The sequence below is a fragment of the Raphanus sativus genome, chromosome 7 (assembly GCF_000801105.2).
Source record: "Raphanus sativus cultivar WK10039 chromosome 7, ASM80110v3, whole genome shotgun sequence".
In the NCBI taxonomy this organism is placed as follows: domain Eukaryota; kingdom Viridiplantae; phylum Streptophyta; class Magnoliopsida; order Brassicales; family Brassicaceae; genus Raphanus; species Raphanus sativus.
The window spans coordinates 5,426,230-5,453,580 of record NC_079517.1 but is presented as its reverse complement, the minus strand read 5'-3'; the positions used below and the strand labels follow the sequence as shown (position 1 = coordinate 5,453,580).

The 27,351-nt window shown below is 33.8% G+C and overlaps 4 protein-coding genes and 1 pseudogene across 7 annotated transcripts; 4 read left to right on the top strand and 1 right to left on the bottom strand.

Moving 5' to 3' along the window:
• Nucleotides 1–731: 731 nt before the first annotated feature.
• LOC108816326 (myb family transcription factor PHL5-like) lies at nucleotides 732–9,543 on the top strand (annotated as a pseudogene).
• A 2,000-nt stretch (nucleotides 9,544–11,543) lies between these two features.
• LOC108816620 (myb family transcription factor PHL5-like) lies at nucleotides 11,544–16,267 on the top strand. 4 transcript variants are annotated; one of them, XR_008936701.1, is made up of 12 exons: nucleotides 11,544–11,913; nucleotides 12,051–12,168; nucleotides 12,287–12,363; nucleotides 12,450–12,489; nucleotides 12,572–12,675; nucleotides 12,882–12,979; nucleotides 14,355–14,596; nucleotides 14,885–15,013; nucleotides 15,140–15,182; nucleotides 15,289–15,359; nucleotides 15,492–15,593; nucleotides 15,924–16,267. XR_008936701.1 is itself a non-coding variant. In XM_018589182.2 (6 exons), the coding sequence occupies exons 1-6, from the start codon at nucleotides 11,737–11,739 to the stop codon at nucleotides 12,981–12,983; spliced, it is 630 nt and encodes a 209-aa protein (XP_018444684.1). In that variant the 5' UTR covers nucleotides 11,544–11,736; the 3' UTR covers nucleotides 12,984–13,390. The 4 variants fall into 4 exon arrangements, 1 of the variants encoding a protein (XP_018444684.1); XR_008936700.1 differs by having other exon boundaries at nucleotides 11,545–11,913; nucleotides 12,054–12,168; XR_008936699.1 differs by having other exon boundaries at nucleotides 11,546–11,913; nucleotides 12,054–12,180.
• A 1,638-nt stretch (nucleotides 16,268–17,905) lies between these two features.
• Nucleotides 17,906–19,901, top strand: LOC108817595 (transcription termination factor MTEF18, mitochondrial). Its single transcript, XM_018590324.2, has one exon. It carries the CDS (start codon nucleotides 18,082–18,084, stop codon nucleotides 19,774–19,776), a length of 1,695 nt encoding a protein of 564 aa, XP_018445826.1. The 5' UTR covers nucleotides 17,906–18,081; the 3' UTR covers nucleotides 19,777–19,901.
• Nucleotides 19,902–20,048: 147 nt separating this feature from the next.
• LOC108817594 (protein STRUBBELIG-RECEPTOR FAMILY 2) lies at nucleotides 20,049–24,001 on the top strand. Its single transcript, XM_018590323.2, has 16 exons — nucleotides 20,049–20,358; nucleotides 20,546–20,678; nucleotides 20,747–20,818; nucleotides 20,914–20,979; nucleotides 21,070–21,141; nucleotides 21,238–21,306; nucleotides 21,399–21,470; nucleotides 21,561–21,626; nucleotides 21,724–21,789; nucleotides 21,875–22,206; nucleotides 22,276–22,532; nucleotides 22,622–22,887; nucleotides 22,987–23,134; nucleotides 23,213–23,352; nucleotides 23,442–23,598; nucleotides 23,667–24,001. The coding sequence occupies exons 1-16, from the start codon at nucleotides 20,265–20,267 to the stop codon at nucleotides 23,850–23,852; spliced, it is 2,196 nt and encodes a 731-aa protein (XP_018445825.1). The 5' UTR covers nucleotides 20,049–20,264; the 3' UTR covers nucleotides 23,853–24,001.
• On the bottom strand, nucleotides 23,943–26,700 carry LOC108817596 (CDK5RAP3-like protein). Its single transcript, XM_018590325.2, has 10 exons — nucleotides 26,525–26,700; nucleotides 26,289–26,423; nucleotides 26,053–26,147; nucleotides 25,882–25,976; nucleotides 25,665–25,800; nucleotides 25,434–25,583; nucleotides 24,856–25,353; nucleotides 24,558–24,766; nucleotides 24,345–24,477; nucleotides 23,943–24,189 (listed from the first exon to the last, which is right to left on the bottom strand). Exons 1-10 carry the CDS (start codon nucleotides 26,583–26,585, stop codon nucleotides 24,058–24,060), a joined length of 1,644 nt encoding a protein of 547 aa, XP_018445827.1. The 5' UTR covers nucleotides 26,586–26,700; the 3' UTR covers nucleotides 23,943–24,057.
• Between the last annotated feature and the right edge of the window lie 651 nt (nucleotides 26,701–27,351).

Genomic DNA, 27,351 nt, shown 5'->3' with positions numbered 1-27,351 from the left:
TGACCAACTTCAATAAACCAAACGTTGTTTGTTTACTGGTCGCGGGTTCAGCGACCGATCGCAGCGACCAAACGCTAGCGACCAGCGATTAAAAATTTTAGACGCTAAAAATTCTAACGGTAGAATCAAAATCATGCGATCATAATTTTTTTTTTAAAACAGTCGCTCCGATTGAATGCGCGACCTCCAAACGAACAGAGCCCCAATAAAAATACTCGCGCATGGATCAACCATCTAGTTCCATTGATCCGTGCGTGGAAGATATGTACATTGAATCCGTACGTGGAAGAAGAAGTATGGATAAAAATAGTATCCAAAAAAGGTTTGATACAATTCTGAAGCATATGATGTGTCTTTTCTCAAAAAAGACGAAGCATATATACAGTTCTACACACATTAACTGGGGGAAAGCTAGGTATCCATGGCTCAACAGAATCAGCTAGAGTTTTAAATGACTTTATAGTTTAATTTGTTTCCGTGTGAGCTTACTATTTTTGTTTACAAACTCTTTTCTGATGTTTCTACAAAAATAAATACTTACATAATATATACAACCAGGAACTAGCATATAACATTAAATGAGTATCTTATGCATGGTTTCACAGGGTCAACTAGGGGTTTAAAATGAATTAATGATACTAAAATCGATTTCCGTGCGATCTTACTATTTGTGTGAACAAATTCTTTTTAAGTGTTCCTACCCATTTTGAGAATAATCAAAAGAAAAGGCATCGCCTATATCAATACTCATCCCCTCTTGCACCTGAAGACTTTGGAGGAATGTCAAGAGATTCCACAAAACCAAAAAACAAAATACTTTTAGATTTCATTTCAATCGTCAGTTCTTCAATTTTTTTTTTTGTTTACTCGAATCTTTTTTCTTCTCAACTACTATATATAGCTTTTTGGTCTTACGATCATTATATCACTGAACGTGCAACAAGATCATATGTTTCTGATGCAAACCTACCAATCCGAGTTTCTCTTGTTTGTTCTTTGATGGATAACATTAACTATGAAACCTCAAACGCTTCACAAGGAAGCAGACTCCAGCTGCCGCCTCATCCGCAACCGCCACAGCCGTTTAATCTACAAGACGTGAATATGATCCATTACAGTCAATCACCTCCGTTGACTATTGAAACGTTCTCGGGCTTAACTCCATATGATGACACAGAAAATCAACCATTCTCCGTACAATGTTCATCTTCAAAGCCATACCTTCCCTTGTTTCATCCGTGCCATCACCAAGCTTCGGGTTCTCTATCATTAGACCAATCCCAGTCGATGGTTCCTATGCAACATCTTGAGGATCAATATCTAAAGCCATTATATCAAAGATCATGTGCGAATGATCTTGCCGCAACAAATGCTTCATCAGCCTCATACTCTCTTTCTTTTGAAGCAAGTCAAGATCCACAAGTATCCCAAAAAATCCCTTTTAGTTCTTATTTTTTACAATTTTTTCTTTATAACAATGATGTTTCTACTTGATGGTTTTCAGGAACTATGCAGGAGGACCTATAGTAATTCTAATGTAACACAACTGAATTTCACATCATCAATACTTCCAAGATTTTCATCTCATTCTTCCTTCTCAACCCATGGAGGATCCATGGCTTCTAACAGTGGGGCGGTTATCGGGAACAAGACACGGATAAGGTGGACTCAAGATCTTCATGATAAGTTCGTGGAGTGCGTTAATCTCCTTGGTGGTGCTGATAGTAAGTTAGAAGCATTAAAGATACTTCAACTTTATAATTAGAACAATTAAAACAATTAGTTCTGAGTCACTTGATCTGGTTGCTTTGCTTTAGCATAAAGTTATGTTAATATAGTATGTCGATCACGTAGTAACCATAGTATGCCGATGTTATAATGATGATTACATGAGACAGAAGTCATTTTATGCGCTCTCATACAACACCATGTGGGGTTGGAAACTTTCTTTTGAAGCAATTATGCGCATTATTTGGGAAAAAATAAATAGATATTTGTTTTAAAGATAAACTAGATTTTGACCCGCACGCCCGTGCGGGTGTATATTTTTAGAAAATATGTTGTTTTTCATGTCAATATTAGAGTTGAGCAAAAAAACCTGAATCTAAAAAATCAAACTGATCCTGATCCAAAAAAGTATAAAACCCAAACCGAAATTGATTAAATATATTATTTTTTTGTATTTAGAGAACTTAAACCGAATCCGATCCGAACCGAATTACTTTAGATACCTGAATGTATTCGAAATATATAGATTTATATATTATATATATATATATATTTTTTAGACTTAATGTATATAAAAACATCTAGAATATATATATATATATATATATATATATATATATATATATATATATATATATAAATAGCCAAATGTAAGTATCTAAAATAGTTAAAATATACTCAAATCACCAAAAATACTTAACATAATTATTGATTATCTATCTAAATATTTAAATAAAACCAATTTATATGTTAAGTTTAGATATTCTGATATATGTTATTCAAATTTATATGTAATATATTATTTGTTTATATATTTTGAGAATTTAAATTATATAAATAATTTAAATGGGTTATCTGAAGCTGAACAAACCCGTAATATCTGAATTGAATCCGAACCAAAATTTTTAAAAAATATCCGAATGGAACTGAAATCTTTGACCCCGGAAACCTGAAACCTAAAAAGACCTAAACCAAACTCAATGGGTACCCGAACGCCCACCCCTAATTTACAATCTATTTTTCCTTTAAAAACACATCAAACGTATAATTAATAGTATTTTATACGTACTATCATATAAATAATCACATATATTATATTTTTAATAATCACATATATTGAAAACATTTTTAATAATGGTTATTGGAAAATATTTTAGAAAAAATAAAATTTTAAATATATGTATATTTTAAATCATTTTTGATATAAATTAACTTTAAATTATTATTTTGATTTTAAATATGTATATAAAGTTTAAATTTTGTTTTATGACTATTTTATACAAATGATATTTTTAGATAATTAGATTAGCTCATTTCGTATATTTCAAAATTGACACAAATAGATAGTTTCTCATAAGATAATAGATTTTCAATTTTTCTTAATAACATAAATTCATTCTTTCTAATATACTGCTATTTATATTTCCCAACAATATTATATCATTTTTATATTTTTATTTATGTTTTCAAATAAAACTATCTTTTTAAACTGGTATTCATGTTTCCAAACAAACCTATTTTTTAAAACTGCTATTCAAGTTTTCAAATAAATGTATTTTTAAAATTGTTATCTATGTTTCCAAATAAACATAATTTATATTTTAGCTTTAATAATATAGATACATAATATTTACTATGGTAATAGAAGTTAATTCTTAATATGCATATTTTATTAGTTAATGCATATCTTTTTGTTAGGATGACTGCGTTTAAACAGGAAACTAATTTGGGATGTTAGAGTTTACGGGAAAAAAAAGAATTTATTGGTTTTGACTTTAAGCATTTAATTGTCATTGATTCAGATTTGTTTATGGGGTTCACGAAACTTTTGGGAGTGACAGGATAATTAGCTCAAAACATATTATGTTATTCCTAACAAAACCCACGAATAATTGGGCTAGCAAATTTATGAAAAGCGAACCTAATGGGTTAGGGAATGTACTAATGTTTAATTCAATGGCATAGTTTAGTAACTATTGTGAATGTACTAATTGTCATTGATTCAGATTTGTTTAATTTTTTTTTATCTTTTAGTATGATATACATGCTCTGTAATATGTATATTTATTATAATATTTTGAAAGATAACAATGTGTTTAACTACATCGGAATTTTTTTTTTGCGTTCTACCGTAAATTATATAACCGATATTTTTTAGATATCATCATATCAAAAATTCCAATATTTGTATAATTAAATTTATGTATAAAATATCTAAAAAACCTGTTTTCTGAATTAAACAGTAGGAAGATAAACAAATATAAGTTAGTATGGTATTAAAATGATACATTAATTAAAACATTTGTGAAGAAATAAAATATTGTAGAAAATTTATTCCATAGAATATTCTATTTGTATAGTTTTATATATAATTTTCGAAACAGAGTAGGTGTAAGTATTGTGAAATATTTTATAAATCACGTTAGGAAGTATTATAACTGTCTTGGCCGATTGTACATGTCAACTTAATTTATTTATGACTAAAATGTTTAATTTTAATTGGTTCGTGTATGTCTGGAAAAGAAAAGCATATACATTTAGTTATTTGTTTCCCTCATTTTAGTTAGTTAGAATTATTTTAGGAAAACATTCGATATGTGAAAAAGACAGACATTTTGTTAGGTTAAGTTAATTAAATTTGTAGTGGTATTAGGTTGTAAATATTGTGCAAGCATAAAGGATATTCTATATGTGTACTCCTATTTTAATAATGTAGAAGTCAGTTTTCCGAAGAAAATACCCCTTAATTTATGAAAGAAATTTAATTCATATTAATGATATTTTTTACTGTATTTATGACCCATTATATATAATTGTAAATTATATTAATACATCTAAACCCATTGTATGCTTCTAAATAAAATAAATAAATTATCTCCATTAAAATTGTAATAGTATTAATCATTACAAAACCTATAAATTAAAATGCATAACACAAATACAATGTATTTAATTTATATGAATAGTTTATTCAGTTTTATACTATTATAAAGTATATGAGAAGTTTAATCAATTTTTTAAAAATATGATAAGATATTTTTGGTTTTTTTCCAGGTCAACCGGTATCGTTTCACGGGTTAATGGTAAATTTTGGGTTTTTTCAGATTTCTAATTAATAAATTTTCATTAAATCCGAATCCGAATTTTGTGGAAATAAATTGGATATACCATTTTGATCGTGCATATGGATTGAATATAAAAATATAACATATACCTAAATTCATTTATGAACCACACATTACTTCATTTATTTTTAATACATACTTATTTACTTTTACAAATTGTATTTTATTTAATAAATAATATTATACACAAATATTTAAAATTTTGTTGTGTAAGTGAATACTGAGAAGTTGTGTGGATATATATTGCATGCTAATGTTAGGTATTAGTATCCCTAATTTATAGTTAGACGTGTTTGATAGTAATATTGATATAATTGAGAATACTCTTATTATTATTCCAAATTTGGAAGATCAGATTTCAATAGATACGTCACATAACATATGTGTTTAAGATTTGGTCAATACAATCAAAGTCGATGGTTTATTAGAAAGGCAATATATATGTAATATTTGGTTAAATATTTAAATTAAAATTAGATGGTTTGATTTAAGTGTTAAACATGGTTTAGATCAGTGGCATACAATGGTAATTATTTAGGAAAAGTCAGGGTTAAGTACAAAATGTACTTCAGTTTTAATATATTAGATTACTATAAATTATATTTAGAATAAAAATTTTATACATGATTTAAATTTTAACTTACTATTTTTAAAGTCCTGTATTTTTAAAAATTTACTTTTTAATTTTTATTTTTAAATATTTGCGGGTTGATGAGTAGCTGCGATCCAAAATCCTTAAAATCAATCGACAATAATAGAGTTTAGTAAACATCGAACAAAAATATTGCTAATGTTTTTTTTTGACAAAGATAAGTATTGCTAATGTTTCATGGTCAAATAGTCAAATACGTAGGAAATGTGTTATGAAGTAATTTTATAATTAAATACTATTCAGATTCATGCTAAGTAATTTTTTATCTAGATTTTGATCCGCACGTCCGTGCGGGTGTATATTTCAAAAAATATATTGCTATTTATTTTTTATTTATTGACAAAGCTGGATAAAAAATTCAAATCTAAAGTACCGAACTGATAACGATCCTAAAGAATAATACCAAACTCAAACCAAAATTGATTAAATATCCAAATTATTTAAAATTTTGATATTTAGACAACCGAAACCATAACCAATTCGAACCGAAGTATTTTGGATATCAAAATGTATCCGAAAAATATTTATATACTTATATATATACATATATATATATATATATATATTAATTATTTTTAGTTTTAATGTATATAAAAACATCTATAATATATATAATACTTTTAGGTTGGTTTAAATACTTGAAAATATATAAAGTAGTCAAATATAAATATCTAACATAGTGGAAGTACACTCGAAATACCAAAAAAAATTAAAATAATTATTGATTTTTGATCCAAAATTTAAACCAAACCAATTTATATGTTAAATTTAGGTATTCTGACATATCTTGTTCAGATTATATACAATATATTATTTTTTTATAGATTTTAAGAAATTCAAAATATATAATGAATTTTAAAAAATAATTTAAATGGGTCATCCGAACCCAAACTGAACCCGCAAAGATCTGAATATAACTCAAACTGAAATTTAGAAATATCTGAATGGGGCTGAAATCTTTGACCCTGGAAACCGAAAACCCAAACAGATACGAAACGAACCCGAATGGATACTTGAACGCCCAGCCCTAGTCATAATTCGAACTGAAATTTAGAAATATATGAATGGGGCTGAAATCTTTGACCGCGGAAACCCGAAACCCAAACAGATCTAAAATGAACCGGAATAGATATATGAACGCCCAGCCCTAGTCACTATTATGTATCATATATATGTCATCATATAATTAATTGTACTGATCCATCATATTTTAATGTGAAATATAAGAACCACAATTTAAGTTGGTATATGAAATTAATCTTTTTGTTGTATTTTTCTTATATATTTTGAAAACATTTTTTAAATAAAGGTTATTGGAATATATTTTAGTAAAAATAAAATTTTGAAATAAATGCATATTTTAAATCAATTTTTGATATAAATCAACTTTAAATTATTATTTTGATTTAAAATATGTATATAAAATTTAAATTTTATTTTATGATTATTTTCGACAAAACAGTGGTTTTAGGTAATTAGATTAGTCCACTTTGTATATTTTAAAACTGATATAATTTTATCCATCTTTCAAAATTTTATTTTTTGCATTAGTTTTCTATGAATTATTATTAATTTTATGATTTTTTGTTTTTTGAAAATTGAACTCTTGAAAATTTTATATTTGACTAAAGTAAATAAATTAGTAATATTGTTTTTAAAAATTGTTTTATATACTATACTATTTATATTTCAGTTTGTTTTTATTATCACCATAAAGAATTGTAAATAAAAAGAATTGTAAATATAGCGACAGAATTGTAAATAAAAAGAAATATAGAAAAAATGTTGTTTAATTTATTGTAAAAACAATGGCTAAGTGTTTAAATAAAAAGAAGTATATCTCTCTACTATCCACGTTTCCAAACATATCATTTATTAAACTATCCATGTTTCTAAACATATCTCATTTATTCTATTATCCTGTTTCCAAACAATCTAATTGTGTAATTTTAATAATATAGATATTAATATTAATTAGAAATATTGATGATGAAGTTGTGTAGATAAGGAATATGCTTAATGTTTAGAATATTTGTGAAAGATTTTTTGATTGTGTAGTTAAGTAGATTTTATTTTATCGATATACAATATTTATTGTAATTAAATGGTACATATAGTTCCGTGATTGTCAAGTGTTTTGTAATTTATTCTAAATGTGAAATATTAAATGTAGGGGATTTTTATGTTAAGTTATTAATTTTCGGAAAGATTTAAGGTATATAGATTTGATTTGTTAACAGTTTTTAATTGATATTATCCTTTTTATTGTTTTCAAAAAAAAAACTTTAAATGAAACCAGTGGCATTCTGAGGTAAATATTGAGAAGAAGTAGGAGTTATTTTCCATTTGTACTTCACTTTTAATAGGATAGAAGTGCCCTTGTTTCTTTGGTGGGTCACTAAAAAGTGTTACTGGTGGAAAACTATGCAGAGGCAACGCCCAAAGCAATATTGAAGCTGATGGATTCTGAAGGACTCACAATATTTCATGTTAAAAGCCACTTACAGGTTAACGTTGCTTCTTCTCTATTTACATTTTTTTTGTTTATAAGAAATTTATACTTAATAGTGCTTGGGTGAAATTTCAGAAGTATAGGATTGCAAAATACATCCCTGACTCTCAAGAAGGTATACTACTTAATACCATTCGCATATATATATTATTTTAATAAAATACATGTATAATTTGGCAATAATGCAAATCTCGAGAGTTTTGTTGTTGCAGGCAAGTTTGAGAAGAAAATATTGTTCCAAAGAACTGCTTGACACAAAAGCGTATGCTTCATCTTCATTTTTTGGGTGCCAAAATCATTTTCTTTATTCTCCGTAATAATAGCCGCTCTGTTTTTCCTCCATATAAGTCAAAAATTAGTGACCCAATTATTACTTACCTAGCTATTACAACAAGATATGATTAACATTATTCAAAATAATAAATTATGAGCTCTTAATGATTTTAACTTATTTTTTGTTTCGTCTGCTATCGTGGAGGCAGTGGAGTGCATATTAAAGAGGCACTCCAGCTTCAACTAGACATTCAGAGGCATCTTCATGAGCAACTAGAGGTGAGTTACAACATGTATACCTTAGTTAATTTATTTAATATAATTAGGATACTTTTTACCACGTAGATGCAATTCAGCGTTACAGTTTAAGTGGTAGTGTGTGGCATTGAGTACTTATTCCAGCTCCCCATTACAGTGTCCACGGAGTTAAAAAAGGAATTGACTCGCCGTTTCCATTGATTTCCTCATAATATTTAAATCATGTTTTTTTTTAGATCATATCGTTTTAGCAGTTTGTAGATCACATTTAGAGATTAAATTCGATTCTTCTATAAAATATTTTGAGCTAGATATCAAAACTTGTTTTTGAGAAATAATGAAGTCTTTCTAGTTTTAAGATTGTGTGTTTGAACTTTTGTGGCTTTCATATATATATCAACATTCACCAATGAATTATTTCCCATACTAATCAACTATATAAATACAGTTTTTTTTTGAAAAAAAAAATAAAAATATATATAAATACAGTTTTTGACTACTCATATATTATGATTTATGTGTCTTTCTTTCATTAGATTCAACGAAACCTACAACTGAGAATTGAAGAGCAAGGGAAACAACTGAAAATAATGATAGAACAACAACAAAAGACAAAAGAATGCGTTCTGAAGACACCAATTGCCGAAGTATCATTGTCTCACTCCGATTCCGGTCACTCTCTCCTCCGCCAATCTCAGTACAAGAAGCCGAAGCCCTGCTGCTCCCAAGATATGGAGACAGTCAACTCCAATCAAAGATAGGCTGAACAGTGAGAGAGTGGCTAAATAGAAGGCCTAAAGCATGTTACTCTATGCAAAGTGATGTAAAGTCATAAGAGTCGCAACAAGAGAATGTCCAAAGTGCTACACACACTAACACTTGTATACAGAATCAGGTATTAAATGTGTGATGATGGATCATAGACTATAGATGTGTGAGATTATTCTAAATTAACTATTTGTTTTTAAAAACTCGCACACGGAGATAGCTTCTTAAATTAGTAACGTTTTTTTTTTTTTTTTTTTTTTTTTTTTTTTTTTTGAACACGCCTTAAATTAGTAACGCTACTTTTGACATTTTGCATGAAGAACCCCACGTTTTTTTTTTCCTTTCCTTCAATATATTCATTCCACTTCAAAGTCGAATATTCAAATTCTTTGTTTTTTCTCTTCTTCCTAAAACTCGATCACTCTAGTATTATTACAAATTTTTCAAACAAGATCAATCTGCATTTGAAAAAAAGCTGAAGATGATGAGCTCATAATAGCAAATGGACCTAAGGTTATTTTGAATGGTTTTTGCTCTTGTTTCTATAAATTAAAAAGAAAAAGGTCCGTCTTTTTGTTGAACTTAAGGCCTTCAATTTTAAACCTAAGGTCTTATAGTTTGGAAAAGTTGGAATGAAACAAGTTTCATGTAAAGATCGAGACTAGAGACAAACCATTGATGGGTAAAAACAAGATAGCTAATGATAGGGCCACATGCCGCGTAAGCCATGGTTTCCTCTAATTCGGACTGTCTTCCATTCCACGTTTTAGTATTTGATAGGAGGCTTTGACTTTCTTCCACCTCTAGTCAAGCTGAACGAGTTTGAAGGCTCAATCTTAACTTCATCCACATTTTATAACATTGTGAAACGAAAAGAACACTCAAAGGCACAATGATTAGTTCTCATGGTTAAAGAATCAATAACGAGAAATTCTAGGAGTTGCTGATAATACTTGATGGAGAAGTTTTCAGAGTCTGTGAATCAATGGGAGTAGACTGTGCATCTACTAATGTGGAGAAAGCAGAAGCTGAGTTAAGTGGAACAACAGGCTTCTCTTGTTGATGGAATCTATATGTACTCAACATTTATAAAGAAATATATTACTTTATTTATCATCAAGTGCAATAAGCTTTGGGAAATCTCTCCAGCTCTATCTCAACTAAAATCTTTGCTTCATCCATATTGGTATGATAAGTTTATTGTAAGACTTGTTGCCGTAATTCGATTTGAATTTTTGTGATAAAAAAAAACTCATTTTCCTAAGACCTGATTTATATTTGTAAGATTGCATTTTCGAGGATTATGTGAAATAAAATCATTTTAAGCCCGTCAGGAAAGAGAGAGAGCCCATCCAATCGGGAAGCAGTGAAGGTTATACTATATTTGTTGACAAACATTTAATAAAATAGTTTGAGATTTATATTTAAAAAAATTTTAAACACTTTTGTTTTTTTTTGTAAAAACTCCCAACTTTGTTAAAATGTAATCAATACTCAAGTCACTATAAAAAGCAAATGAATTAATATTAAATAAAATTTAATTTAAATTAATTATAATCTCAAAATCATGTCGCAGAAAAGTTAAATTTTCTTTTAAAAACTATTTTCAATTTAATGAAAATAACTAATCCAAGAAACTCTTTTAAGAGTCTTTTAGTACACAGTTAGTTATGTTAAATTTAACTTGTATTCCATTGCCATTCTGCTTTTTGTCAACTATTGGCATTATACATGCATGGCAAATTGGTAATGTTAGAATATTGTTTTTATGATAGTTTTGAATATCTCCCGTATTTTTCGGATGATACTCCTTCCGATCTAAATAAAAATAATTTTGACACTTTTTACCGAGATTAAAAAATTGTATAGTTAACTAGTATTTTATTTAATGTATGATTAAATAAAATTGATTTAAATAAAAATTATTGGTTATTCAAAAATGGTAAAAAATAAATTTAGTGTACAAAATTATATTGAAATTACAAAATGAGATTTATTTTGAAATAAAATAAAAAATCTAAAATAATATTTATTACGAAATAGATAAAGTATTATTATACAAGGAGATGACTATTGACTAACACACGTAAGAGAAGTGTCAGGATGTCTTTGTGAAAATTTCACCATTGGTGTGACACAATGTCGACATTCGAGATAATAAACTCTTCTTTCTTATACGACCACTCAATTATTATAACTCATTTGATTGTTTTTTTTAGTTTTACTATAACTCGTCTATAATTCCACAGCAAAGCTCTATAGTATTTCACATCACTTGGAGACTGTTTTTTTTTTGAGAAAAGAGACTGTTTTTTTCCTTTAAGATGTTTATACCGATAAGATAAACACATCTTAGATCCAGCAGTTATATGCTTAACGTAGTATCATCATTTTTTAAATATTAAAAAAGTAGAGGTAGAATGAAGTTTGGAAGAAGATATGCATCGGATGATGCTCTTTCGCATGAGATGTGCAGTGAACACGCTAGTAATTGCTGCAAATGCTACGATATCTCCGAAATTTTTTCAACCGAAACAAGACAGGCTACTTCGCTATCAAAGCAATCTTCCGAGTGTGTGGAAACTGATATTTCAACGGTAAAAAAAACTCATCAATCGTTAAATGAATTAATGAACCTGTTTTTTTTTTACTAAATATAATCCAATGGCATGAACCTGTTATAAGTCGTATATATAGAGAATGAGTTGTAACTAAGGTTCATGCATGGTCTCAGCAGGAGCCATCTAAGTCTTCATTGGCCTCTGAGTTCACAAGCTCATCTCTCATTAAAACAAGGATCAAGTGGACAGCCGATCTCCATGACAAGTTTGTAGAGTGTGTCAATAACCTTGGTGGGCCCATGAGTATGATCTGTTCATCATATTCATACTCATATTTATTGAAATTTTGTTAAGGAAAAAAGGCAAAAATATGATACCTTTTATTTCCCATTGATCCTTGAACTCCTAGAAGCGACACCAAAACAGATACTGAAGCTAATGAGAACAGATGGATTGACCATCTACCAAGTCAAGAGCCATCTTCAGGTAAAAATACCACATCGTTTCCTTTTTTATATTATGATCATGATTCAGTACTCTTACCTAACTATCTTGTATCATATCTAAATCAGAAATATCGAACGCAAAAACATGTTCAAAATTCCATACAAGGTAAAGTCATAGGGTTTATTACCTTATTGTTAACTGACTCATTAGCTCATTGAACTAAAACTAAGCATTGAATGTTCTTTAGAAACAAGTTTCAAAGGACAGGAGGCTGATATGGAGGGTTCCGGAATCAAAGAGTTTATGAGATTGCAAGATAAAGTAGGGAAACATCTTCAAGAACAATTAGAGGTTTGTTCCTTTAACGTTAACGTTTTGTGTAATACTACTAACAATATACGGCTAAAGTAAGTAAAAAAACAATATACGGCTAAATTCATTTTCCTGAATCTAAAGTCAAAATCAAAAATGAAAATCAAAAGAGAAGATGTTAAATTATATAGCGTCCTTATTTTTATTTTTCTAAAATCAAATGTGCATTTTTTTTTGTTCTGCAGATCCAAAGAGGATTATACCTGCTGGTTGAAAAGCAAAATAAAAAAACTCCACGAGATGATTACATATCAAAAACGAAAGAACTAGTAAATACAGTAAAGTAAGAGTGGAACTTACATGTTGTTACTAGCCTATCATGAGTTATAGAGAAGACGAAAAATGTTGAAGTTATGGGATTATGTTTTGGGAATTCAGCCAAAAAAATCATGAACTTTACACGAATTGCCAAAATAAATCTGAACTTTTGGACTGGTCAAAAAAATACCAAACTTTTCATTGACTTTAAAATTTATTGACAATATCTTTATTGACTTGCCAATTTATTGATTCGAACTCGGGTTGCTTGGCTGAAATGATAATGTATTTAACCATTGGGCTAAAGGCGTTTTCAATAGTCCCAAACACATTTAACTTTATTTGGTACTCACTGAATATAAAAAGTTCTCTAAAAACATAAAAGATCTTTAAAATTACAAAATATTGAAAAAAAAGATTTTGTAAAAAACAAATTTAACTTAGAAATATTTTTTTCTTTAAATAATCAAAACATTTCCAAAAAATTCATTTTTAAAATTAAATTAAAAATTGAAAAATAAATAATTTTTTAGAAAATTAATTTTGAAATTAAAATAATTATTTTTCTTTAAGAAAACAAAAATCTTCCAAAATTTTCAATTTTTAAAATTAAATTAAAAAATTGAAAAATAAATATTTTTTTTATAAAATTAATTTTGAAACTAAAATAATTACTTTTCTATTAAAAAAATCTTCCAAAATTTTTAAATTTTTTAAAAATTTAATTTTTAGCTCATAATTGTAACTTAATTTTTTGCATTTTCTTTGATTTTTTTAAAAATTTGGATTTTTTTTATAAGAAAATTTTGGAAGATTTTTGATTTTTTTTAAAAAGAAAAAGTTTATTTTTAATTTCAAAATTAAATTTACGAAAAAATAATTATTTTTCAATTTTTGGAAATTTAAAGATTTTTCAAAAAAATTTAGAGAATTTTTTGAGTTTATGAGAAATTAGGGTTATGTTTTGTTTTATTTCAATCATCCACGTCTTTTGATCAATAAAAAGAAATTTGTATCTAATATTTCAAAAAGTCTCACTAGCCAAGTGGCTAAACTCCCCTCCCTTAAGTCCAAGAGTGTGTGGGTTCGAGGCCAACCAACAACAATTTCTTTTGTTTAAGATTTTGTCTTAAACAAAAGAACTGAATGAAACGACGTCGTTTCACTAAACGGTAGTATTTAACGGTGGGTTAACACAGTTTTAACTGTCGGTTAACGGTTTGTTATTTTTGTCAGTCAATCGTAAATTTCTTAATAAACTAAAAAAGTCAACGAAAGTTTAAGATTTTGTTGGTCAGGCTCGAGTACATGTTTATTTTGGCAATTCGTATAAAGTTGATGATTTTTTTGGCCGAATTCTCTGTTTTATATATTTAAGAATCTTTATATATAAAATACAGTTTTCATCTCTCCCATGAAGCCACATAGGATGCCAGCACATAAATTAGTCTCACCAGGTCTTGACACGTCACTTTTCATTAAACGCTGCGAATTGTGTAATTAAGGTGGGTTGTGGGCTTTGTGTTTCGTTACTTTATCGTGCCCCAGGCCCAAACCTAATCACTCACGTCGTTTCACATCTCTTCCTCTTCAATTCCTCTGAGCGATGATGCTGCGGTGGAGGCGATTAAGATCTGTAACGGTGAGTTTACCTCTTCAATCGTCTTTAATTCACTTCAATTCACCTATGTTCGTCTGTGTAATCCTATATATATATACGCATATATTTCTCACATTCGGTTTCGCTTTACAATCTCAGCTTTCACGTCTCTCTCATATTCAGTTTGTGTTTAACTCTATCTATGGCTAGAGTTTCTGGGTTTTATCTTGAATCTTCTGGATTTTAGGACTGATTGTGTACTCTTTATATGAAAGATTTGTCGTCCGCTTTTTTTTTCTTCGTATTTACCTTTCTACTAAATCATTGTAGGATATATAAAAATGGCGATTCCATTCCCTCAGATAAATCTTTGGATTATGGTGCAAATTTTTACCACATGTTGGGATTTGATGATGATAAAATGAAAGAGCGCATGAGGCTTTACATCACGATCCACAGGTCTGTACTAATTTATCCGTCTGTTTATGCCTTTTAACTTATTTTCTTATAACCTTTTGTTGTTATTTTCAAGATTTGCAACCATTAGCATGATAACTTCTACTTTGTTTTTGTTTCTGGTTGTAGTGATCATGAGGGTGGAAACGTTAGTACTCACACTGGTCACCTGGTGCGTATGCTCATAGTCTCTCAATGTCTCTGTTCCACATGCAGCTCTGAAATTCAGATTCCTTTGCCTAGGATTGACATTTCTGATTGTTTGTTTCTGTATTTAGGTCGGTAGTGCACTTTCAGATACGTATCTGTCAACCGTTTAGTTGGGCCACTCCATGGTTTGGCTAACCAGGTATTCTCTATTGTCTACAGAGCTTCTTGAGTTCTCTCTTTTATATTATCTTTGGAAGTTTGTGATGTTTTATGATACTCGACCATAAGGTAGAAGAACAGAGTCTTAGTTTTTTTTGTCTTGTCGCAACAGGAAGTTTTGCTTTGGATCAAATCAGTTGTTGAGGAATGTGGAGAAAACATATCGAAAGACCAGTTGAAAGAATATGTCTGGAAAACATTAAACAGTGGCAAGGTAAAATACACAACATTAGCCGGGAAAACATTATACTGAATTACTGATTAAACGTACTCCAAAAGGATAATGAGAAATTGGGTTCTTTTTATCCTAGATGTGGATACAATGTATGAAAGAAGTAACAAACGTAGATTAATTGGGTTCTCCTTTTACTTTATTCGTGCTCAGGTTTATATGTTCTGATCCTCCGTTTGATTTCATAGTTTGAATTTTTTTAAAAAAATTTTTTAGACATCTCTGTTGAGGGCTAACATGAGTGAAGCTTCTGAAAATTTCAGAGATATTAATTTAATCGTCGTCAGTAACCGGTATGTCTATGTCTTTTAGTGAAGCCGCAGCTTCGGCCATTAATGGTGGCGAAAGGAAATCTTGGTGGCGGAGGAGGGACGTCATCACTTGGCGCTGGTGGTGGTGGTGGTCTGGGTTGGTTTGCGTTACGGGCGCCTGCACCTCCTACCAAGTTCTCCAACGACACCGAGGGGCTATAAACAGCATAATCTGTTAGTGCTCATAACAAACGTGTCATTGATATAGGGATTGTGGACCTTCTAACTAATAAGCTATTGATCGAAAAAAAATCTCATGTAATAGTTGACATTTCTACAGTCAAAATTAAACTTTACATATTAGGTGTATAATTAATTAATTATGGAGAAGTTTATATGTTGATATACGCCTGGTTACAACTTTTTTTCTCGGCCAAACTAAGAGCCATTGAGTGTATATGGCTGTAAAGTAGTGATCCGTGGCTGGATAGCCGGGGAGACGAGAGGAGATACTTCTTCATATAGTTTTTTGACGATGACAATTGTTAGGGTCGTGGCATTAGCCAAATTTAGCTAAAATAAAGCTTCTTTTTAGGTATGAATATTTATTTTATAATACTGAAAAATATGTTATAGTTACTAAAAAGAGTTATGCAAGTTTTGAGAAAATATATCGGTAACTAATAGATATTATTTTAGGATATGTTGGAGGGTCATTCTCTATTTTTCAAAGACTAGCTATATTATTTTTTGGTATTTATCATGTTTGGGTAGTAATTCAATATCATTAATTACCTGGTTTTAATTTGAGAAGCGATATATGATTAAATAAAAAAATAGTTAAATTTGTAGTAAACTAATGAAATTATAATTTAAAATAAACTAAATTTCATCAGAATTAAACTGTATCATTTCGTTTATTTGTTATCACGTGCAAACTCAGAAGCTGCCACACAGCCTTTCGGTGCTTCTCGGCAGTGATTTTAAATAAATCATGCCTGTTATCCCACATGGCCAACGTACGGACACGGTTCTCGCATAAATCAGCAAGTCTTATCTATGGAAATTGGCATGAATTTTCTCCCTATCCATAAACATGAGATTGCGACAAGAAGACAAAGATTTTGCAGAATGGATCTTACAAGTCGGAGATGGGAGGCCGAGACTTTGTATTCGTATAAATCAAAGCATGAGGAAAGGTATAGAAAATTAATATTTCTTTCATAACAACTCAAGTAAAGGTCTAGAAAATCTACAACTTTCAGCTCAAGGGAAATATGATAAGGGTACGTATATTTGTTGTTTATTACTGTTGTGCAATGGAAACTTGAAACATGGGAAACAAATTCTAGACACCCTAGAATGGGAATACACGTTAACTACATCCAACAGCTGCTGGAGAAAGATTAAAAAAGTACTCAGTGATTACCGTATTACTCTAGAGGACATGTACCTAACCAACATGGACATGCTCAAACTTCAAAGAAGCTGTGATCTCCACAAAAAAAAAACATATGTGCAAAAAATGTTATTACTTTTTAAGGGTTCAGATGTTTGTGGATTATATTGCTTATAGATAGCAAATTATATTTTCAGATGCTTCTCTTTCCGAAGGAGTTATGGAATAAAATTACATTATTATTTGTGTTCAGAGTTCCATAATTCCAAAATTCGTGTATCTACCAAATGCTTATCAAACTAAAACATAATTCAAACATTATATCAAACTCGCATACATGTCTCACTCTGACAAATGAAAAAAAGTGAAACACAAAAACAACCAATGCTTACTAAACAATATTTCATAAAACTTTAATTTTATAATTCACATCAGGCCGACCCTAGTTATCTCTACAAGAGAGTTTTATAACTTCATCTCTACAAGAAAGTTACACGAATCAAACAAAACCATCAAGTTAAGTGAATTTGGGCGGATCGTTCAAGGCCTAATGCCTTTGTTTAAATTTCATGGGCTAGCTAATGGGCCCTAAAGAGAACTGGGCCCACCCGACAAAACTGTTAAACACACACAAAAAACCCCATCTCATATGCCTCTCCTGTCTTCTCCGGCAGGGACACACACAGCTTCTTCTGATGATGATCCCTGGAGACGGCAAATGAACTGCAGCGAGTTGAGCTCCGAGATCACGAGAGTCGTAAGATTCAGACTTACTGAGCTGTGATATACGTGTCCATCAACATTTGCGAACCAAAAAGCAATGACACTTGTCCGAAACCCTAGTAGATTCACGTCTCTTCTCAAACGTGTCTCACAACAACTCTCTGTAGAAAACCCTAGTAGATCTTTCGCAGCCACCACGAGCGAGAAATCCAGCGTGAGGAGGACTCGAAACGGGATCCGAGTCACTCCCACTATCAGAAAAATGGCGGAGGAAGCGATGTTAGATTACTTCTACTCCACCAGGAGTTTGCAGTACATGGTTGCCGAGAGCATGAGCAAGAACAGTCCCATCTTCATCGAGAATCTACTCAAGAAGGTGAACTGCGTCTCTGCTTCCGACATCAACCAATCCATCACCAAACATCTCAGGTTTCACCCCGTTAACGAGTTCGAGCCTTTCCTCGAGAGCTCAGGACTCAAGCCGAATGAGTACACTCATCTTATCCCTTCCGGTGAGATTTTCTTAAACGAGTTGTTGCTTGAGAACCACCACGTTCTGTGTTACTGTGGAGTCGACCCCAAGAAGATTGGGAAGATTTTCGAGGAAGCTAGGGATGTGTTCGGTTACGAGACTGGTGTTTTGGCTTCGAAGATCAAGGCTTATGAGGATTTTGGGTTTAGCAGGTTGTTTCTGTCGAAGCTTATTGCTTGTTGTCCGAGAATATTGTTAGGGGATACGGATATGGAACTGGTTAAAGTCATGGAGATGCTGGGGACCATAGGGGTTGATTCTGATTGGGTGATGAAGAACTTGTCAGAGGAGGTGTCTTACGATTGGAGCTCTGTGCATCGTGCTCTCACCTTGCTTAGAGGAATCTGCAACGATGATGAGAATGAGCTGGATGTGTTGATCAAGAACCGTCCGAGGCTCATCTTTGAGAACTCAGGGAAATGGACGTTGGTTCTAGCGGGATTCGAGACCAAGCTCGGGGCATCTAGAAGAGAACTCTACTCGTTGTTCCAGAGACTCCCTCAGATGCAGCAAGTGGAGAGATGCGTTTCGAATCTAAGAAGGTGCTTTTTGTTCCTGAGAGAGATCGAGATGGATGACGGTGGAATCCGCGAGGTCTTTCGCTCTCACTCGTGGTGGATTGGCTCGTGTACGTTGAAGAAAACGAGTAGCTTGCTGGTTAATTTAAAGGCTTATAAGACCAGAGTCTGCAAGGTGGTGAGAGAGAATCCAGAGGAGATGATGAAATGGACGATGGGGTCGAAAGTGCAACCCTTACCAGCTACAGAAGTGTACTTAGACTCGAAAGCAATGAAGACTCAGTTCTTGCTGGATCTCGGATACGAGGAAGACTCGGAGGAGATGGAGAGAGCAGGGAAGAGTTTTCGCGGGAGAGGGTCTGAGCTCAGGGAGAGGTTCAACGTCCTTTTGAGTTTTGGTCTAGATGAGGAAGATGTTAAAGAGATGGTGAAAGCGTCTCCTAACGTACTCACACAGGCGAGCGATGTGCTGGAAACGAAGGTTAAGTACCTCGTGGAGGAGCTTGGTTACCCGCTTTCGACTCTGGTGGCTTTCCCTTCGTGTTTGAAGTTCACTCTTGAGCGGATGAAGCTGAGGTTTGCCATGTTTGCTTGGCTTAAAGCTAGAGGCAAAGCGGATCCTAAGCTTGCGGTTAGTACTCTGCTCGCGTGCTCGGATAAAGACTTTGCGAGGTATTTTGTTAGCCGTCATCCTGATGGGCCTAAGCATTTGGAGGATTTGAAGAAGAAACAGCTTCTTTGAGATTTGGTTACTAACCATCAGCATCTTGTGTTTGATTAGGCCTTTTTAACAAAGCTTGTATTATACGAGTTTTATTTGACATTGATCATCACTCTTTCATTTATTGGAAAAAATTACTTTTTGTCTCGAGTGAAGTTGACATGTGCAGCCACGTGGCAAAGCTTGGCGCTGATAGATGGCTTTGACTTGTTGACTCTAACGTCCGTAACTGCTTTTGCTGACGTGGAATTTTCGCGCGTGTCCGCCTTTTGTTTCCTTCTTCACTCTGTAGCTAGCGCTTCTTTGATCTTTTTCTCTCCTGCGGATTATTTTCGTTCTGTTTGGGTTTTCCCTGAAAAGGCGAGAGAAAGTGCGAGAAAATCAGAGAAGAGACTCTTCTTCTCTCTTTCTCCTTTTCTTCGTTTTCGACGGAGCTTAAGAGTATCAGTTCTCTGCATCTAAACCACCATCGCGACTCTCTCCGTATCTTCTGTTCTCCTTCCTTAGAGATGACAACCAATCAGCAATGGCGATGCCTCGCTGCAATCATGCTCACGGTGATGCTCTTTGTGCTGGCTGAGACCGATACTGATCCGCTTGAAGGTAATTTCCAGATTCTCTCATCTGCGAACGTGGATCGTTCTTCTCTGGTTAAGAAAACGTTAAGCATGACTAGATAATTGGCTTGCTTTGAAACGAACTCATACTTGCTATCTAGGAACAATGAATTGGTAGAAACACTTTCTTGGCTGTTAACTTGATCATCCAACTTTCGTGTTTTCTTCGTTAGTTTCGGCTCTTCAGGATCTCTATAAGTCCCTGAACAATCCACCGCAACTGAGAGGATGGAAACTGGAGGGAGGAGATCCATGCGGAGAAGTCTGGATGGGAGTTTCATGTTCTGGATCTTCTATAGTAGAACTGTAAGTTTCATGCGGAGAATTTTTTTTTGAGCATAGTTGGAACAGAATCTTGATTCATGATAACGCAGACAACTACGAGGGTTAGAGCTTTTGGGGAGTCTTGGAAACCAGCTTCAACATCTCCACAATTTGAAGAACTTGTAAGCAAAACTTTCATGCAGGTTCTTGATTGTTTAACTTCATCTTTAGACTGAACATCATTGAATACTATTTTTTCTTCTTTCCTTTGTCTTAGGGATGTTAGCTTCAATAACCTCCAAGGTGAAATTTCGTTTGGCTTGCCTCCAAATGCTACACAGATGTAAGCGTTTCATCCAAGTTCGTTCACATCATTTTAAGTTTACACAAGCATTGCAATGCACTAATGTCCTTCTTTGTTTGTCGATTACAGAAACATGGCTTATAACAATCTGACCCAGGGTCTCCCTTTCTCTTTACCTCTCCTGACGTCTCTTGTATCCCTGTAAGTGGCTTATTCCAAATCGATTTTCGTTACACTACCTTCTTTTAAAAAAAAAAAAAAGAATTTGCCCAAGTAATGGCTTCCTCTGTCTTATAGGAATTTGAGCCATAACTCATTATCTGGACCTCTTGGAAATGTGTTCTCTGGGTTACAAATAAAAGAAATGTGAGTCTTATGTTCAGTTATGTTAGCCTTCCATCACGATATATAGATAACCAAATGTTCACACTTATTCAAATAATATTTGACTTCGCCAGGGATCTGTCATTCAATAACCTGACGGGAGATCTACCGAGCTCTTTTGGATCTTTAATGAATCTGACTTCACTGTAAGTATCTGAGAATCTAATTTGTTATCTGCTTTCTGCACGTATGGGTCACCTAATAATGGTTTGGCTTCTGTGATAACAAAACTGCAGGTACCTCCAGAGCAACAGGTTTACGGGATCAATCATCTATCTCTCGGATCTGCCTTTAACGGACCTGTAGTTAACTCTCTCTTTGTGCTTTGATTTTGCATTTCATTGAGCTTTCTTTTATTTCATCTTAGCTCAAAACGGTTCTTCTCAAACATGTCCTCAGGAATATCGAAGATAACCAGTTCAGCGGTATTATCCCAAGTCATTTTCAGTCCATTCCTCATCTGTGGTGAGTTACTTCTCCCTTCGTCTCAAAATAAATGGCTCAGATACCTAAGGCGGCTCATGATTATTAATGGTGATTTGCTGAGCAGGATTTGGGGAAACAAATTCCATGTAGAGCCCAACTATAAACCGTGGAAATTCCCTTTGGATGTCATACCGATGATTCAAAATGCTACTGGCTATCCAACTACAGAGTCGAGTGCCATAATGAACTTTCCCAGACCTCAGAAGGTTATAAAGAAGAAGAAGAAGGGCATAGGAGCAGGGAGCACCGTTTTACTGGTTGGTGGAGTTGCTTTGCTTGGAACTTTCTTTGCACTTTTCACAGTTGGAATGAGTCGTCGACGAGCACAAAACCTTGCCGCTAGTCACAGAAGCAACAATAGCATAGCGTACACTCTTCCAGTCAGTACAGGCCGAGGTGATACTAATGCCTTTCTTGCCCCTCATTCTCACCACTTCACTTCTGATTTTCCTTTCCATGTATCAGAATTTTCTGCTGCACCTGAAGATAGCCAACAGATGAAAAGGGTCCGACCACCGCCAGTTCCTCAGCTGAGACGTGTACCTCCTCCACCTAAGACAGCAGGACGAAAAAGCTTCTCTGCTTCATGCCAATATCCAGCGTATGCGAAGCTTTTCTCAGCTGCAGAGCTTCAACTGGCAACTGACGGTTTTAGTGAGGAAAACCTACTTGGAGAGGGCCCTATTGGTTCTGTTTACAGAGCAAAGTTGCCTGATGGTCAAGTATATCTTCTCCTCTCTCTCTCTTCGAAAATTCAAAATGAGAAATTTCATTGCACATTTCTCATTCACTGATGTTTTCTGTAAAACAGTTTGCCGCTGTGAGAAACATCCCAATGTCTTCGCTGTCTTTACATGAAGAGGAAAAGTTCACTGAAGTGCTACAGACAGCCTCAAAACTAAGACACCCAAACATTGTGACCCTTCTCGGTTTCTGCATTGATAATGGGCAGCACCTTCTTGTCTATGAGTATGTTGGGCATTTGTCCTTGTACAATGCTATGCATGACAAAGTATACAAACCACTTTCATGGGGGTTGCGTCTCCGCATTGCTATTGGAGTTGCCCGAGCTCTGGAGTGAGTATCCTTCTATCTTCTCAAACATCAATAGTAGTAGCTTATTCACACATGGATTTATTTTGACACCTCACTATATGGGTGAATCTTAATTTTCAGCTATTTGCACTCGTCGTTTAGCGTTCCTATTGCCCATAGCGATCTGAAAGCAACAAACATTTTGCTAGACGAAGAACTTACACCTCGTATTGCTGACTGTGGGCTTGCTAGTCTAAGGCCACTTACAAGCAACAGTGTCAAGCTTCGGGTAAGTAAAGAATGGTATATGCTGTGTCTCGCTTACTTCCGTTGACTGATACCTAATGAGCTGTGAGATTTGGAGCAGGCTTCAGAGATAGCGATACAAAACACTGGCTACATAGCACCAGAACATGGGCAACCAGGAAGCAGTGGCACAAAGAGCGACACTTTTGCACTGGGTGTGCTACTCTTGGAGCTGTTAACAGGAAGGAAAGCATTTGACAGGTAGACACGCATTTCAGATACTTGATGGGGTGGTGCGATAGATAAGTCCCAAGGCATTTGAGACCCTTTTTTTGTGGATTTATTTGCAGCTCGCGACCCCAAGGAGAACAGCTACTGGTGAAATGGGCATCAACCAGACTTCATGACAGAAGAAGCTTGGAACAGATGATTGATCAAGGCATAGTCGGCACATTCTCCTCAAGAGTCGCCTCACACTACGCAGACATTATCTCCCTATGCACTCAGGTAACTAATGGTCGCAAGAGCTTCTTCATTACAAATACAATAACTAAAACCATTCGTTCCATAAGCAGGCAGAGAAGGAGTTTAGACCAGCGGTTTCAGAAATAGTGGAAGCACTCACTGCACTGATAGAGAAACAGAACAAGGAATCAAGCAGCGTAGCAGACAAGACGGAGGTTGATCCTTTTAGCAAATCTTTCTGTTCAACACGCACACGTTTCCTCTCCTCACCTACCTTCAGCCACGTTTCCAATTGATCTTTTTGTGTATTTCCTCTTCATACACATACTCGTTACTATCAAAAGAATTTGTTCTGGGAATATTATATGATAACAATAAACTAGTCATTGTCAAAAGGAAGTTTCTTAGTATAGCATAGAAAATAAAGAGTTTGAAACAAGAAAAATCCATGTAGAAAAGGGGTCTGAAACTAAAGTTTTCTAGCCAATACAAATGATTAAACTAAGCAGAAACCCCAGCGTTCAATAGAGTATTGATCTCTCCTCTTATATTCACAGGTCTGCCGTCAAAGATGGAAGAGAGACTTGTCTCACATAGATCTTTCAGTGCTCTTGTTTTCACAAGGGCAGCTTCCTGTAATCAGTGAACAGAATCTGTTAGCTCCATTTTCTGATAGATCTATAGCAAATCTCACACTTTAGTTTAGTCTTAAATCCTAATTCACATTTCCGCCAAACACACAAGTAAAACCTATAACAGCTATCTGATAGAGACCAACATGAGCTCACCTGTTTTGGCCATATAGAAGAGAGAGAATTCTGAAGCTCCATGCGTTTCCTACCCACATCTTTCAAGCTCTCTTTTAACTTCACTTCACGGTGCTTCTTCTCCTCCAGCTCCGAAACAAGCCTATCTAGGAATCTGTACCACAATTATACATATATCAGAAGATATGGAACTCGCTCCTATCCAATGTCGGAAATGATTTAGCCTTGAAGCACCTTTTGGAGTTGAGAATCATGACCAGATCCCGAGTTTTCTTGTTTGTTAGCAATGAAATGGCCATGGAGATATCAACCACCATTGGCTCAATGATTTCAGGAGAATACTGCTGAAGAACCAAGGGGGCAACTGCTTGCACATGGTGTTGCAGGGACAAAGTATCTTCGTTTCTTAGTTCTATCAAACGCTGGTTCAAAAATGCCTTTACCTGAAACAAAGAGAAACCACATCACGTGTCTAGACGCACATCCCCAGGATTAAGCTGAGCACTAAATAGTCAGTATGGATAAAGAGTACCTCATACAAATCATCAAGAATCTTGTTCCTATATTCCGTCTCCAACAGCTGGCTCCTCTCTTGTCCACTCCCAAAGACTTGAGTTGCGGACTGTATCTGATTCTCCTGGCCTGATTCTAGCAAGGCCGAATCAGCAATTTCTTCAACCTGAGGTGTTTCAACACTTACATCCCAGGAAATCTCAGAAACATCAACCTCAGGGCCTCCTTCAACCTTAAATGGAGAATTCTCGGGAATATCACTAGCATCGACAATTTCATATGAACCTAAATCATTTCCACTATCCACTTCTTCTACCATACTAACATCCCAATCTATCTCGGCAGTATCAAGTGTAATATCCCAATCAATGCTGTCTGCAGCCACGTCTGCACCATTTGCATTCTCAGATGACTGAATATTATCAGCATCAAGAGCTTCAAACGCCCCTAAAACACTTAACGATGGAGGATTTTCCCGAATGTCTTTCAAATTTTCTAGGACAACCCTCGCAGGCTTCTGCAAACATATCAGAAACCGGTTAGTTCAATCTCAAAAAGACAAAAGAGCTTAGAGAGAGAGAGAGAGAGAGGTCTTACATCTTTCTCAGTATGAACATCTTTAACATAGGCAGAGTAGTACTCCATTGCCCCTGATACTGAGTCACTGTTGATGACTTCCAAAATCTTTGCAAAGGTACTAGGAAGTGAATTTGCAGTCTCCAAAAGTTCACGCCTCACATTGTTACCCTTCAAAAATTAAAAATATTATGTGATGCTTCGAAAAAACTCTATGGATCTCAAGCCAAGCAAAAGTTTACAACAAAAAACCTGCAATCCAAGCTCTCGGCAAGCTTCCTCGTAGTTGGTAGCTGAGAGTGCAACGCTTCTTTTGATATCAGCTTCTTTACGATCAAGTTCGGCCATCTGTTGCTGAACCTTTTGCACTTGCTTTTTCAGATAAGGTCTTCGAATATTGTTGGCGAAGAAGAAAGAAAAAAGCATCAGAAGAGAGACATTTAATGTTAGAAGAAAAACAAGTTATTACATTTCGTAATTGACATTCTGAATAATGATCTGAGCTGCCTCTCCGAGATAAATGTGATCTTTTTCAAACGCACGAACAATCGCTTCCCAGACTCCCTAGAAAGGGGGAAACACACAAAACTGTTCATGTAGAGTCTACTTAAACAAAGAAAAGTTGGGAGTTTTTACTTACAGAAGCACCGGAAAGTCGACCAAAGATGTTCCGGCTTTCCGGAGTAGTCTTGAGGAGAATCTCATATATCTTTTTCGCCTCCACGTAACCAATCACTGAAGGATCACAAAACCAAGACAAATGGTTATGCAAAGACTGTAACTTTTAGTTTTAAGTGATAGCTAGCAAAACTGATAAAGACAATATTTTTTTTAACAAAGGTTCGTTTTTTTTTAATACAGACAAGAGTTACTTACCATCAGGATCTAGGGTTTGAAAGTAAGGATCGATGTCTTTAGGCAAAGATGAGAACTCTTTCGAAATTTTGACCCTGATCGCACCCACTTTCTTCCTCCAATCCGCAGGGATTCTCTTCCGATCCACCAACCATTCTTCGAATCCAACATATAATTGTTAGCACAGATTCGAATTCCAAACGAAGAACAAGCGAAAACAATAACGAAACATGTGTGAACTGAGATTGGTGCATTACCTCCGAGACGAGAGAAGGTGATGTCAATCGGAAGATTTCGAACATCGTCCTGGCTCTGCATCTCTTCCCTTTCTTCACGCTTTCTGTGGAAGATCAATTTCTCTCCCAAAGTCTTTCACTTCAATAAGGTTTTTTTGCTCGTCAAGACCGAAGAGAAACGCATCAAATTTCACTGGTCGTCTCTCATGTCACTCTCATCAAATATTACCGAATCCGGTTTTCTAGCTAACCGAATCAATTTACTCCGGTCCGCTATTTATGGGTTTCGATGTGTTGGTTGGTTTGTTCTTGACTATCAAACCAATAAGCTAATACCCGTAAGCCCATTATACAAGGCCCATACAAACAAGTTTTAATGGAACAGTTCAGTTTACTTTTTCACACTCTAAGACCATGATTATCGCATAGACCCAACAAAAAGGGTTCTTCAATTTTTTTTTTTTTTTTTACTTTTTGTCTTTTAAAAAAAGAAAAATTAAAACCCACCAATCGCGGGCCTCCACGTGTCAGTGGGGCCCGCAAACAGTGCAACACACCACCAACACACGTTTCTTCTCTGGCGACTTTTGTAACAGATCTCTTCATTTTGTGGGGGCCTACCACCTACTTTTACTCTGAAAACCCTTTGAGGAGACTGCAATAAATATGCTCTAATGGTTTCTCCATTTGAATGTAAGATCTGTTAACAGGTCATTAGTATTTTAATTAGTCATCTTATAATATGATATCTCTTGGAATTGAAAACTATATTCTTTATTTAAATAATCTGATACTTGAAAAATATAGTTGAACAATAGGAGAATAAAATAATAATTTAGATAACAAAC

Bases quoted from the DNA above. Each gene is read 5' to 3' on its own strand.
- LOC108816620 (XM_018589182.2), top strand. From the start codon at position 11,737: ATGAAGTTTGGAAGAAGATATGCATCGGATGATGCTCTTTCGCATGAG. The intron at 12,364-12,449 runs GTAAAAATACCA...TATCTAAATCAG, and splicing joins AAGTCAAGAGCCATCTTCAG to AAATATCGAACGCAAAAACA. The intron at 12,490-12,571 runs GTAAAGTCATAG...AATGTTCTTTAG, and splicing joins TGTTCAAAATTCCATACAAG to AAACAAGTTTCAAAGGACAG.
- LOC108817595 (XM_018590324.2), top strand. From the start codon at position 18,082: ATGACACTTGTCCGAAACCCTAGTAGATTCACGTCTCTTCTCAAACGT.
- LOC108817594 (XM_018590323.2), top strand. From the start codon at position 20,265: ATGACAACCAATCAGCAATGGCGATGCCTCGCTGCAATCATGCTCACG. The intron at 20,819-20,913 runs GTAAGCAAAACT...CCTTTGTCTTAG, and splicing joins CTCCACAATTTGAAGAACTT to GGATGTTAGCTTCAATAACC. The intron at 23,353-23,441 runs GTAGACACGCAT...ATTTATTTGCAG, and splicing joins GGAAGGAAAGCATTTGACAG to CTCGCGACCCCAAGGAGAAC.
- LOC108817596 (XM_018590325.2), bottom strand. From the start codon at position 26,585: ATGCAGAGCCAGGACGATGTTCGAAATCTTCCGATTGACATCACCTTC. The intron at 25,977-26,052 runs GTAAGTAAAAAC...CCCCCTTTCTAG, and splicing joins GTCGACTTTCCGGTGCTTCT to GGAGTCTGGGAAGCGATTGT. The intron at 25,354-25,433 runs GTAAGACCTCTC...ATATGTTTGCAG, and splicing joins ATGTTCATACTGAGAAAGAT to AAGCCTGCGAGGGTTGTCCT.